Source organism: Dermacentor andersoni, chromosome 3 (assembly GCF_023375885.2).
Source record: "Dermacentor andersoni chromosome 3, qqDerAnde1_hic_scaffold, whole genome shotgun sequence".
Taxonomy (NCBI): domain Eukaryota; kingdom Metazoa; phylum Arthropoda; class Arachnida; order Ixodida; family Ixodidae; genus Dermacentor; species Dermacentor andersoni.
The window spans coordinates 20,952,456-20,967,593 of NC_092816.1; the positions used below are offsets into that span (position 1 = coordinate 20,952,456).

General features: G+C 40.4%; 1 protein-coding gene across 1 annotated transcript in view; it reads right to left on the bottom strand.

Annotated features, from left to right (window-relative positions):
- Positions 1–15,138, bottom strand: part of LOC126519291 (rabankyrin-5) — a 61,947-nt gene that overhangs the window by 31,488 nt on the left and 15,321 nt on the right. The window contains exons 8-12 of the mRNA XM_050168924.3: positions 6,822–7,017; positions 5,970–6,184; positions 4,718–4,815; positions 3,842–4,043; positions 3,019–3,251 (exon numbers count right to left, since the gene is read on the bottom strand). Coding sequence (XP_050024881.1) covers positions 3,019–3,251; positions 3,842–4,043; positions 4,718–4,815; positions 5,970–6,184; positions 6,822–7,017 — 944 coding nt within the window. The remainder of the gene's footprint in view (positions 1–3,018; positions 3,252–3,841; positions 4,044–4,717; positions 4,816–5,969; positions 6,185–6,821; positions 7,018–15,138) is intronic.

Sequence of the window (15,138 nt, forward strand, 5' to 3'; positions counted from 1 at the left end):
GCCACAGTGGACATAAAGAATGGGAAGGGAGTAAGAGCACACTGTGTCACTACTCTGGGAGCCAGATGTTTGCAGCCAAACCACAAGGATTTACACTCAAATTGCGCTAAGTTACGACATTTAGTAATGGGTGTTGTTTGGTACTATTTATCAATGCTGAAACTGCATGTTCTCTTGGATTTCTCCGAATACAGTGTATTGCAGCATTATTTCATATGTAATAGTGGTACCACCTGCAAAGACCTTTCTAGCTATAGAATAAGTGCTAACGTGCTCACACGACTACTGTTTAAAGCTTCATTCTAATAATGCATGACCAAGCATACTCCAAGGAAACCAGTTGATAATGCATACTTTATCATGTGCACATTTGAAACTTCCTAATGTAGTGAATACCGAGATGTCAGCATTGTCTTGTATTAATGGTGAGAAAGGCTGTTCACTGCCCACCATGGTGGCATAGTGGCTTTGACATTGTGCAAGTAAGCCTGAGGGCGCAAGATCGAATGCCAGCCACAGCAGTTGCATTCTGACATGCGCCCAATGCATTGGGTGCATGTTAAAGAAACCTAGGTGGTCAAAATTAATCCAGAGTCCCCCACTATGGCATGCCTCATAATCATACTGTTTTGGCACATAAAACCCCAGAAATTAATTTAAAGCCTGTTCATTATTAAAAACTATCACATTTACACGAATCTAAAGCACCTCTTTACGGAAAAAAGAAAAGGGTCAGCACATTGCCTGAGCATTACAATTAGGTGCAAAACCAAAACCGCATTGGCAACAGCCTACCATCAGAGACGTCAGACATAGCATCATTGCCATAACATGATGGTGGCAGAGACCGCTTTCTTCAAGGTTCCTGTGGGTTAATTTTGTGCTTGACCATGATCCCTTTGAGAGAGATACCCTCACTTTCGCAAGATTTCACGTGACGCGGCACAGGAGGCATGAGCATATACGGCCACCAGCGTTTCCGGCGCTGCGCCAAGCTCGCTATATGTGCAGAGTGCCAGGAAGGCTCTCGGCCACACATTTCAACAAGTTCAATGTAGTCACATAAAATCTTGTGAAAAACATAGTTGTATATCTAAAGTGATTGCTCGACAATAGCACCATGTGTGCTTCATATCTGTGGCTAATGTAGTGCAAATGGTGATGAAGACTCACCGCTATCATTATGAAAGCTAATTTAAACAAATTCCTATGTGTGAAGATGACTTCTGCATGTCTTGTTTGTTTCTGGTAGCGAACGTAGGGACAAGCTACATTTTCCTTTTATAAATTGGGCACATATTACATTCAGGTGCACTTTTATTTTCTTTTTATTTATTCAAGAATGACCCTGCATTGCCCAAGTGGGGGGAGGGGTGTGTGCATTACAGCATGGATATAAACAGTTCTTCATTTTGGCAACGTACTTGCTCTTCAGGCAGCTTGTTCCATTCTGCTATGCACATTGGAAAACGAACTAGTGAACAGGCACGTTCTGACCCGGTATCCACATATGTTTAGGATATGATCGCTGCGCTTGGAAATATAAAATAGTTTCTCTAGATAAGTTTCCTTATTAATTCCATCTTTATTGTAAAATATTTGAAAAACTAGCTTTAACCTTAGTTTTCTTTGACGTAAGTAAATGTCGTAAACACATTCTGTTTTAAGATTTCGTTGCTTTTTTTGTTTGTATAATTTTTTTGCCATGAAAATTGTGTTCGCGTCACATGCGGGGGCACGTTATAATTTCGTAAATACAGTATTCAAAAAGTATTCAATATATTTGATTTGCTTTTGGCACGATTCAATTCATATTCACTTCGGTCTCAAAAATTACTATTCACATACCCTGAAAACCATGTTCGCCTTCCTTAAATTTTTAGCAAGACTTCTCGTCATCTAAAGATTTGACAGAGGTCCTCTCAGTGAGTTCAGTAAACAATTGAAGGATACAAAGTGAAATGATGGAGAACATAATGATATGCAGCCGTTATTGCACTGGAAACAATGGACAGGACTAACTTTCCAGGTATTTAGAAGTTCTGTTTAGAGCTCTCTTCAATGCTTGCAAAGCATTTTTACATTCAAACACCTTTTCTGCTCCTAAGGATGAAATCTACACCAGCAGGCAGAACACTCATTTTAGTGCAGCAAAAGAATAATCGCACTGCTTCTGCTAAAGGATGCTTCTGTGAGACTGGCAAAGAGTGTAGAAACTTTCCAAATTGGTTGTGCTATAAACCTTATCTTTGATCTTTGAGCATAGTATAACCAGTTTTTGCAACTCACAAAAACAACCTGGGAAAAAAATTTGCACATGCAGCCAGTGCAAAGAACAGCACACAACCATGATTAAACCCTCACAATGTGATTCAGCCACAAAGTAAAGGCCCAGACACTGCCTTATTCTGTATGCTGAGTCAACGCTGACTTTGCTACTGCACTGCCGCCGCTCAGTGTGACTTTTGCGTTGTGGCCACAACAGCCACAAATAGTGTGCTGGCAATGCGGAAATTTAGACTCGAGATGCAGCTTCACAGCAAGGCTTCACGCTTTGCCATAAAGTCACATTAAAGGCTAAATTTGCGCACTGCTAGCATACCTACTGTGTGTTTAAATTGCTTACAATTTTTGAGCTGGCTACCGCAGCCAAAAGAATGGTTGTATGTGACACATTTATGGTGTAGTGGTACCACATAATGCAAGGATGAGAAACAAGAAGCAGATAAGGCAAACAAGTGCTGTTCTTGTCCATATTACTCTTTACTTTAGGTACCTCCATTATACAAGAAATAAACCCACATCAACTAGCCCAAGTTTTGCTACTACTGACGAGCAGTGCAGGGCCCAGTGACTGCCTCGACACCTAGTGTTGCACTACCATCCTTCAAAAGCTTTAAATATTCTGGAGTTTTTACATGCCAAATTAATGATATCATTATTAGGCAGGCTATAGTGAGAGACTCCGGATTAACTATGGCTACCCGGGGATCGCTTTGTTTCAAATGCACAACACACCTGGTCCAAGAGAAATATGGCGCCTGCAGTGTCCTGATGCAAGATGGCACGATGCAGCAGAGAGAGGCCTTCGGCATCCACCACATCCAAGCTAGCTCCTGTAGCAAGCAACTCGCGCGCCATGTCATGAAGGCCCAGCTCAAGGGACAGGCTCAGTGCTGTTTCATCTTTGGAGTTCTTCAGGTTCAAATTGGCTATCAACAGCCCTGCGCCAGGTGTCTTCACTGCCAAGTCTGTGTGCAAACATTGAGAAGCTTTACAATTGTGCAATATAAACAACCTTGCCTGAATACACGCTACCATGTTAATACAGAACCTGACCTGCACGTGCAGTTTAGAGATCATCTAGTGACAGCAATAAACTAAATACCTGGCATTTAAGGACTGCCAAGATACCTGACAAGTGTTGACTGGAGGAACACTGCCCACAGAAAGGACTCTTAGGTATTTTGGAAAACCACAAAAATGTCAATTGTGCATGGCATGTTGGTTGGAAATGACTTTCAGATTTGGAAGGTTAATGGACGTAGCTTGTTGGGCACACATATACAAGCACCTATGCTCTATAACAATGTTCAGTCGCTAACAAAACTATGTGATACAACAATAATGAAAAGACCTTCCCTGCCACCTATACTTAGCAACCAAATGCTGTCTATGTACACCACATCAATTTCATGATGTGAAGTAAAACAGCAGAATTTCATTTCTTATGCAGGTACGAACAGACACAAGTGCTTAAAGGCAGAAGCACAAGAAAGGACAGCATGCAGAACCTGCTTGTAAAAGGGAGTTTTTTCCAACATGCCCAACTATTTAGTACCTTTATGACGAAGGATGCTGCGGACAGCCTCAACATGCTTGTTGATCACTGCACGATGTAGTGGTGTTTCCAGGTAGCGGGCGTCGTCATCATCTGCTGCAGAGCCCAGTGTCTGCTTGTTTGGGTCAGCGCCATGCTCCAAGAGAGTTTGCACTAGACGTGCCAAACCAGCCTGGCATGCAGCGTGCAGTGGAGTCTCTCCCTGCATGGCACAACATGCCACGTTTATTAGTGGTGCAGCCAGAAGAAAGGAACCAAAGAATTACTGATGTAATTAGCCAACCAGAGCATGTGTCTGCTCACCACTGCCTGCTTTGCACAAATATAGTGTAACTGCACGTATAGCGCAGGGACAAAGCTTTAGTGGTTTGAACAACAACAAAAATAACAAAAAGCTTTATGATGATTATAAAACGACATGATGCTGTACGTACAGCAAGGTCAGCTGAGAAGTTAGATAAACAAGATGCCGTAAGAAATAGCTTGTAAATGAGCATCTGTAAGTAGTCTGACCTATGCACCTGTTTTAATTAGCTTCTCGCCAACTATGACTGATGCAACCTAACGAAAAATCGGGCCCTTGGTCCGTTTCACTGCACAGCAGTATTCTGCCTGTAGTGTCTACACAGAAGTTCACTTGCAGTGCATCGTGAGCCTTAGGGTTGACTTCTTTCCATTACTCATGCACTTGGCGGTAAAGCCCAGTGCAGTAAACAGAAAAATGGCTCCATGCCACAGTTACAAATAGAGTACTTTTTAATCTGCAGTCTCCAAGCAACAAAATTGCATTACATCTATGCAAGTACTATTTGGACCAGCATTCTCATGTGCAAGGAGTTGGTCAAAGCTCAACGAGCGTACTTTATTTCTACTAACCTTATTATTGCTTATATTGCACTGCGCTCCCCGTTCAGCAAGAAAGATTCCAGCATCTTCATTGCCAGCACGAGCTACAAGATGCAGTTGGGAGTCCCCTGTAATAGATGCAAGTAACCAATGCAACAGCATCAGTGACTGATCACAAAATATATCACAGGTAATTTAACTGTCTTTACAGGAGTACAGAACATTTTCTCTCGCACACATTCTTTTTCTTTTTTCAGTGGATAGATGCCGACCCAGTTACTGAGCAAAGCCAAGGCTGCTACAGCATAAATAACTGCCATCTCTTAATGCAACCAGCTCAATATAAGCAGTGATTATAGAAGAATATTTATACCGAGTTAAATTGTAAGTTAAAGCAACATCACAGTGACTGCAGTTGTTTGAATGTCACAAACAAATGAAGTGCCAGCTCAGTGTAGTCAACTCATGCAACATTGCCTTTCGGTGCTTCAGTGCTACCAAATCAATTCACAGTATTATTCTTTTTTTTTATTGCTCTCTACACTTCCTCACACTTCATGTGGAATAAGAAATGATTGTATTTATGGATTTTAATGACCCAATACAACACGGGCTATGGGAGGTGCTGTAATGGATGAATATATTAATTTTGACTGCCTGGGGTTTTTTAATGTTCACCGCATTGAAGAATAGGAGCCGCCGAGCAGGGAAAGAAGTTCATAGGCACGCTCCAAATTACCGAGATACATGAGATAACCCTCACGCCGAGAATTATGCCATGCCAAGTGGGGAGGAAGGGATGGACTGATTTTGCAATACAGGAGACTGCTCATAGCATTCAGCCTTTAGCAGCATGGTGGGATCCCAGGCCACTACGCAACAGGCAAACTAACAGATCAATATTTCATGTTTTTTCATGCGATTGTAATGACATAATTGGTGCTTGCATTGCATGATTGGCGCTTGCAACAAGCTTGCATTGAATAATAATATAGTTGTTACACACTAGCAGGATTACTGGGCCAAGAAATTTTGTCAGTCCTCCTGCGTAGTACACCTCCTCCTCCAAGGAAAGTGGGAAATACCCCTGAGACAAATGTGTACACATCTTCAGTGCCCTTAGAACAAAGAAAAGCTTCTGCTAACAAGTACATGTTTGCTAACGTTATCATCATAACATGCAAGATATGAATGACCTGCAGGGTTTGATTTGGGAGACATGAAATGAGGACTAAAATAGAATACAAGCAAGAAATGCAAAGAGCAAACAACCCCAAGTCACCTGTTATTCGGCTCACAGCATCAAGGCTAGCTCCACGGTCTGCTAACCGGCTTGCAAAGCTCTCCTTGTCATACGGGCCATCACAAAAGTGAAGCGCAAAGCCAAGCGGTGTGTGTTGTTCGTTGTTTCGGAGTTCCAGGTTTACAGCTGCACTTTCAAGGAGCAGGCAGAAAACACCCACATTCTTGGCCTCTATGCTTCGGTGAACAGGGGTACTGTATGAACAACATTAGTACAATGTCAGTTAGGAGTCTATGCTGAAAAGCAACTCTTCTCAGCAACATGCCATTCCAATGTAGAGGCAGCATTTTACTGTTAACAATGCCCACAAAAAGGAACCTTTCGAATTCTTAGAGGCAATAACAATTTTTTTGAAAGGTGTCTTTAAGCTTAGGAATTTTTTTTAACACTTAATTCTGCTTCAGTGCAGTGCTTGAATTTATTATAAGCTTAAAAACTGCCTAACTACAACTTGCTTGTAGTCACATTGTCAAAATCAAAACTAAGGAGCTTGACCTAGGAGTCAAAACGTTCCCAATCCCATGCTCTGTTTTCTTCATAGGTAGGTATTATACACAGTTCACTAAGACACAAAGCAGCTGTAGTATTACCATCTCTATGGTACAAAATGCAGTGGCAGTATTGTTTATAATGACTGCTTAAAATGGTGAAAGAACATCTGCATTAGTAATAAAATAAATTTTTTTCAGTGCTTTCTAGATGAGAGAAGAAAATATAAGAGTGGCTAGATTATTTAAAAGTGATTTTCTTTAACTACATGTGTGGGTTCCCAGCACCCACTGTGATCATGAGTTTTAACACTCCAAAGTCCCAAACAGAGGTTCTCCTCACTTTCCATTGCTGTCTTGGGCATTGACGTCTGCACCATGCTTCAGAAGGCAGGCAGCCACACGAACCATGCCTTCCGCTAACTCGCGGCTGCCTTCAAGTCCAGCAACCATGTGGAGGGCTGTTTCTTTCTTCAAAGGCACAGCCAGGTCCACCGAGGCCTTGTGCTCCACCAAGAACAGAGCCGAGAACTCGTCCCCTGCACATGGCATCAAAACTTTCCCTAACACGCTCTGCGCTGAAACAACCTAACAAATTTACTACAAAACTAAATCTACATACAGTAAAAGCTTGTTAATTCACAACTCGTTCATTCGAAATTTTGGATAATTCAAAGCCACCGCGGATCCAGTAATGTATTGAAAGCCGTATGTAACACATCCCGCTGATTCACGCTGAAATCCGCACCGCCACCGATAATTCGAACTCCACGCCAATGTGGATGGGGAGAGTGCTAGTGTGTGGGAGCACGTTCGCGATGCTGGCATCGCTGCGTGAGCAGCACAGCTTTGCTTTTCTCATCTGCGACCCTTTGTTTCGGCCTGACTGGAGAGAGACGCGCTTGCGCCTGGCCATGGCATGGCCAATGCCTCTGTTGCAGGTCACTTCTCTCCTGTGAGGTTCTGTATAAAGCTCAAGGGCAATAAAATCGTTGCTGTGCTCTTTGTGCTGTAGGTGCAAGCAAAAGCATGCGAGGGTGAGCCGGCGAAACCGGCTCAACTTTGCATGCGCGAGCGAGGAAGGCAAGCGGATGCGTTCCCTTTCCTGTCGTTGCCCTCTGTGCCCTCTCCTGACGTTCTTCTCCAGCGGCTGCTGCTTACTTCACAGCCATCCAGGCGCCTTATCTTGAAAGCTGTCTGCGACATGGCCAAAGTGGGCACCCGCATGGGCCTCATCTTCAAAGCGATCTGCGATGTTTGCAGAGTGCGTGTAGTGCTGGTAGCTTCGTATAAGATGTGCTTTCTAAATTTTGTTCGCGTTGAAGCGAGAGCTGCACAAAGGTCAATTCGCTTGCTGATACTGCCACGATTCCTCACTCCAGCATTTTTCAGCGAGTTTCTGTGGTCATTAAGTGAGATGTGTTCATGTTTACCTGTGCGTGTGACACCATAATTGTTAATTTAGTTAGTAAGCAAATGTTTACAAGTTTATATGGCCGATAAAACTACTATCCTTACTTGGTATAGCTATCTACTAATTTGCTATCACAATCAATGCTTCACTTTCCACCGAATTTTTTTTTCTCCACGCCAGTCATTCGAAGTATAGATGTTGTTCATACTAATGTGACCATGTGTGCGCGCATGCTCAGGCCTATATACACACCTTAACCAAGCGATTTTTTTCTCCGACTTTAATTAGTTTGAATATTGTATAATTTGAATTTTCATGGCATCCCTGCGGAATTCGAATTAATAAGCTTTTACTATATGTAGGATAAAGAGTTCTGTTGGCACAACGAATATTATGCTAAAATACTGTAAATCTGTTTTATGTGCAGTTAACAGCAATGATATAAAAGTTAGAGGGCATCAGAAGCACAAAAGCCAAGCAACTGCACTTGAAAATACTGTACATCATATAAGTTGCACGAGACAAAGAATATGCACCATCACTATGATTAAGGGGAGACAGGTCCTTAGGTCAAAAAATAGTCTAAAAACTTTTTGAACAATGGAATTTTCAGAATCTACATCTATTATTCTCGTAATTTATCAAGTTGCTTATCTCGCATGTCAATATATCAGCTGTGCTATCAATTTAGAATGTGTAGAGCAGGTAATTTTTCACTTGTGTCGACGCAATAACAGCACTTGCATGCGAGTGCCTCGTGTTCTCCTATTTGATCTATAGTCCTGGAACCTACTAAAGCTTTGTGTGTGTATGTGTGCATATTTCGAACTGGTCTTAATTTTGCTCACTCAGCACATTTGTGACAGCGATACTAAAGCGCCTTCTGCATATAAAACAATCATTTTTGCAGCATGAAGCTAAATGTTTGAAGCCCACAATGTCAGGAACTCATTTTAAACAATTCTGTCTTTAAGTTTCCAAAATTTGTCTTTTGTGCGACCAATGGAGATCCATGTTCAGAACAGTGGATTTCAGTGTGCTTTCACATAAAGAATAATGACTCTTATCAAGTTTCTTATCTCGCATGTCAATATTTCAGCTGTAATATGAATTTTAAAACATGTAGAGTAGGTAATTTTTCACCTGTGCCGCATTGTGTGCCTTATGCTTCCTAGTATTTATCCATGTTCCATCTGTATTTTTTTGTGCAACAGTTATTTGTCAAATATTATCAAAACAAAAGAGATGTTATTGAAAATTATTTTGTGAGATAATGAACCTATAGAAAAAATAATTGCATTTTCAGAATTGCAAGGAACTAAATAGACTTGTAAAATGTTATCAAATTTTATTCGAAAATAAAAGGGTAGCTTTAAAATACCTGTCCTCCCTAAAACTATACACATCCCTGCACTGCCCAGATTGCCAGACAGATAATCGACTAAAATTGAATCACCTGCAGTAAGTGTAATTTGTATCTTCAGCTAAATAACAAAACCTATATTTTGCTTGAAATATCTCAGTATGAAGGAAAACAGCCAAATCTATGCAAATCCATCAATGACAAGTGCATTCCCTAGTTAGGCACACCTGTGGAAGCAGACTTCATAAAGTGCTACTCTTTGCGAACGTTTATACACAAGGCTGGCCCTAGAGTAATGTCGTTGAGCATGTAATGGTGGTAGAGCAGTCGTGAATGTATGAATGTTGTGAATGTATCTGGTTGTTCAAGTTTTTTCCTGAATAGGCCTCATAAACGTGGAGGGGTGTGTTGCTCCTTATAGAAAAAAGCCTTCGTACAAACATGTCTGCAAAATTTAGCACTTCAAATGCAAACTACGAAGCTTTAATGGTGCACAGTATAAGTTGTTTGTTCACTGTTATGTAATGCTTACCAAATGGTAACTTAGACAGATTTCTTTTGTTTCTAGAAATGGAACTGCTGATAAGAACAGACTCCAACATATCCAGCTATACCGCTTGCCAGCTATATCGGCTTGCAAGCATACATCTTAGAACAAACATCGTAGTGAATTCGGTTCCCTTTTATTGCAGAAGGATGACTGTAATTTCCTGTGTCTAAGGGGAATACTAGCAAATAAATAAAATGATTATCACACAAAACTAATTGGCTATGCCAATGACAAACAACTTAAGCGTGTTGTGGGGGGAGACAACGTAAATATGCTGCTTCAGGATGGCCCAGCTATAGAACTTTCCTTATTGCTCGCATCAAATGATTTTTCTAATGTAATTGTCGAGCCAACACACAACGGCACAATCTGAGAGCCTAATGGACATGTTTATAACACAGTTATCCATAGATGTTGAAAGCGGTGTTATTCATACGTCGTTCAGTGACCACCTCCTGATAAATATGTTTTGGCAGGCTCCCTCATTAGGAAAACACGCTTCTACTTCAGAAATTTATCTGGTAGATATAAACAAAAGTACACTTGCAAAGTTTAAAAAAAAACTTTCTCTGATTGATTGGAAACTGGTGTTTGACTGCAATTCTGCAAACAATGCTTATGATACATTCATGTCCATGTTTAGTAATGTTTATAAAGAATGTTTTAAACTTAAGAGAATCAGGAAGTCAAGAAAGGCATGCAAACCATGGATTATGGAGGAGTGTGTTAAGATGATCTCTAAGAAAACGTACATGTATGTAAAATTTGCACAAACAAGAAAACTACAGGACCTCGTTGAATTAAAAAAAAATTTAGAAACACTGTCGCAGGTTTTATCCGAAATGCGAAACACGGCTAGTATTTCAATAATCTATTTTCTGGTATCAACGTTTCAGATGCAGACAAACTATGGCATACGTTAAATATACTCTTAAACCGAAATAAATCATGCCAGTCATGTCTCGAAATATTACAGGGTCACACAGTTATCACAGGCAAACAATTAGCAGACGCTTTTAACTCACATTTCATCAATCTCGTCACAAGCCCACATAATGACTTGTTTGTATGATATTTACCATATCTTACTCCCAAGTATCATACTCCCAAGTAACAAAGGACCTTATAAAGAAACAACAAAGAATGGAAGTGTCCAACTCAAGAGATGAGATAGAATTCGCGGAAATGTCAAAACAGATCAACAAGGCGAAAATAAGTGATATTTGAAATTATAATGTGAGAAAGACTGAAGAAACCGTAAGAAATGGACACAGCCTGAAGTCAGTGAGACGGAAACTTGGCATAGGACAAACCAAGAGGTATGCACTGAAAGATAAGCAGGGTAATATCATCAGCAATCTCAAAGGTATGGTAAAAGCAGTGGAAGAATTCTATACTGACCTGTAGAGTACCCAGAGGATTCAGGATAACTCCATTCGAAACAGTAATGAACAGGATACAGAAGCTCCTCCTATAACTAGTGATGAGGTCAGAAGGGCCTTGCAAGACATGAAACGGGGAAGAGCGGCAGGAGAAGATGGAATAACAGTTGATTTAACCAAAGATGGAGGATACATAATGCTTAGAAAACTGGCGACTTTCTATACGAAGTGTTTATCGAGTGCAAGGGTCCCAGAAAACTGGAAGAATGCAAACATTATACTAATCCACAAAAAGGGAGGCATTACAGAAGTGAAAAATTATAGGCCCATTAGCTTACTCCCAGTATTATATAAAATATTCACCAAGATAATCTCCAATAGAATAAGGGCAACACTGGACTTTAGTCAACCAAGGGAAGAGGCTGGCTTAAGGATGGGATACTTTACATCCATGTCATTAATTCGGTTATCGAGGAAACCACAGAGTACAATAAGCCTCTCTATATGGCTTTCATAGATTACGAAAAAGCATTTGATTCAGTAAAGGTACCAGCAGTCAGAGGCATTACGTAATCAATGTGTACACAAGATTTTACACAAATTCTACAAAAGAAAAGTAGGAAGATACCTATAAAGAAAGGGGTAAGACTGGGAGACAGTCTCTCCAATGCTATTCACTGCCTGCTTGGAATAAGTATTCGAGCTATTAAACTGGGAAGGCTTAGGATTAAGGATCCACGGCGAATATCTCAGCAACCTTCGATTTGCCGATGACATTGTTCTATTCAGCAACACTGCAGATGAGTTACAACAAATGATTGAGGACCTTAACAGAGAGAGTGTAAGAGTGGGGTTGAAGATTAATATGCAGAAGACAAAGATAATGATGAATAACTGGGCAAAAGAACAAGAGTTCAGGATCGCCAGTCAGCCTCTTGAGTGTGAAGGAGTACGTTTACCTAGGTCAATTAATCACAGGGAACCCTGATCATGAGAAGGAAATTCATAGAAGAATAAAAATGGGTTGGATCACATACGGCAGAAATTGTCAGCTCCTGACTGGAATCTTACCATTATGATTGAAAAGGAAGGTGTACAATCAGTGCATTTTACCGGTGCTGACATGTGGGGCAGAGACTTGGAGACTGACAAAGAAGCTTGAGAACAAGGACCGCACAAAGAACGATGGAACGAAGAATGCTAGGCATAACCTTGAAAGACAGAAAGAGAGCGGTTTGGATCAGAGAGCAAACGGGTATAGCCGATATTCTAATTGACATTGAGAGAAAAAAATGGCGCTGGGCCAGCCATGTAATGCGCAGGTTAGATAACTGCTGGACTAGGCAGAACAGGTGGTGTGATAAAATTAGGAAGTTAGCGGGTGCTAGTTGGAATCAGTTGGCACAGGACACGGGTAATTGGAGATCGCAGGGAGAGGCCTTTGTCCTGCAGTGAACATAAAATGGGCTGATGATGCTGATATCATCATCATCATCAGCCTATTTTATGTTCACTGCAGGACAAAGGCCTCTCCCTGCGATGGTCAACAATGCACTATCTTTGTTTGGTGCTGATCAAATATGGTGGTGAACAACGTGGTGAACAAAGACAGTGCATTGTTGAATCCAACAAGTGAATACGAGGTTCATTCGGTGTTGATAGTACTGAATAATAGCAAAGTGAGAGACATTGACAGGCTTAGAATTCAACCAATTAAGTTTGTTGTGGAAAATATTATATCTGTCCTTACACATATCTTTAATGTGTCATTGGTATCCGGAACATTTCTGGATAATATGCAGCGGGCTAAAGTAGTCTTTACATCTGGGGATAAAACCGACCTGTGCAATTACCGACCAATTTCAGTGCTACCTGTATTTGAAAGGGTTTGAAAAATTATTTTTACGCGTACGAGTTCTTTTTGTGAGAAACACTTGTTGATATCACCTTCTCAGTATGGTTTCAGGAAGGGGCTGTCCACACAATTAGCACTGCTAAAGCGAAAAGAAATGATCATTAGGGCTTTTGAAGGCAAACAACTAATTATAGAAATTTTTGTTGATTTTCCAAAAGCTTTTGATTAATTAAATCACCTGCAATTATAAGCAAAATTGGAGCGTTCCAGATTTCGTGGCTTGGCCTTGAATTTTATGACGTCATACCTAACGAATAGAAAGCAAACTGTGGCAATAAATGAATTCTTAGCAACCAAACTGTGAAAGCAGGTGTTCCTCAGGGCAGTGTGTTAGGACTCCTATTATTAATCTGTATATTAATGATATTGTAAACATAACAAAACAGGCTTCATTCACAATCTATGCAGACGACACAAGCTATTCTGATAACATTGTAATCTTTCCCTTAATGCAAACATTGTCCTCAATAAATTAAATAACTGGAGTATAGCAAATACACAGCAAATCAATACTACAAAGACAAAAACAATTTTGTTTACGCCATACCAAAAACATATACACTTTAATTTTAATCTTAAAATCTGTTCTAATAGAATTGATTCAGTGTCAGGAACTAAAGTCCTTGGCGTAATATTCAACGAAAACTTACTCTAGAATTATCAAATTAAAAGTATTCTTCATAATCTCGCTAAAATAGCTGGGATGCTGTGCAACTGCCGGTATGTATTACCTGAGAAACTGAAGCTCTTAGTGTACAACTCACTTTTTTCCGCCCAAGTATATTAGTGCTCGTTAGCATGGGGTACGACGCTGGACATAAATATAGATAAGATTCATAGATTACAGAAAAAGCTCTCCGTCAAATTGCAGATGTTCCTTGGGATTCACCATCACATAATCTATTTATTAGGTACAGCATATCACTTTTTGAGCAGCTCTATAAGAACTGATAATTGCTCCGTTACAAAATGAGTCTCACATATAATAACACCTCATTTATGTCCCTGTGCAAGCTAAGGAGCGCTTGAGAAAAAGTGTACAGTTTCCAGAGCAGGACAACCTGGCTAGAACCTTTCTGTAGTGCTAATTATGGCTCTAACAGATTAGAATATCAGTTAAGCAGACTTTTGAGTGAATTAATTTCTTGCGACATATATGTCCTCAATATGACGCATAGTGATGTTAAATGTTACTTTCTAAGCAGTTTCTAGTAGTTTTGTTAATACATTATCATGTACCCCTACCGGTTTGTTCTGAATTTGTTAAATGTGGTTGCCTTTCTTTTTTCTTTCATACTTCACTATACGTATGTTCTTTACCTGTTCACATTTTTTTGCATTCGACAAGAGGTGATTTTACATTTTCACTAGAATTGCAGTTTTTGTAATAATGTATGATGCTCTAATACTGATAACAACCACTGCTGTGCTGCCATTGACTGTAACAGTACAGGGATCCCATCAAGCTTGTCAATTGACACAACTTTTTGTCCATGTTCCCTGCATTTCTGATGTATAAAATGCAGAAATGAATTTAATATAAAGAGTGAAAATTCATAGGTGAAGTTGCTAAAATAGCGAAGTGTAATGCTCGCACTTGTATTGGAAACAAATGCCTTAGATCTTGCAAAAGAAATACCATATTTATTCGATTACAGTAGAACCTCGTTCGCATGTTAGAAAAAATGTACACCAAAGAACGTATTAACAGGGAGAATGTGCAATCTATAGTCACTAAAAAAATTGGCAGGCTCAACTAACTGGTTGACATCTACGTAATGCGAAGCATTTCGTGAATCATTGCGGCATGAGATGCCGACATGCCGAGCTGGTAAGGCTTGAGTGACCAGAGATGCACACTGTTTTCGCGGCTTCAGCAAGCTTACGTTTGTGCTCCTCAATTTCAGTCTAGTTCACCAGCGTCTTCGGGTTGGGCATTTTGGCAGTAAGTTTTGACACATTTCATTCAGTGCAAATTGTTGCAACACGAGATAGTGTGGCTTCATGGCATTGCAGCTCGCGATGCTATAAAGCCA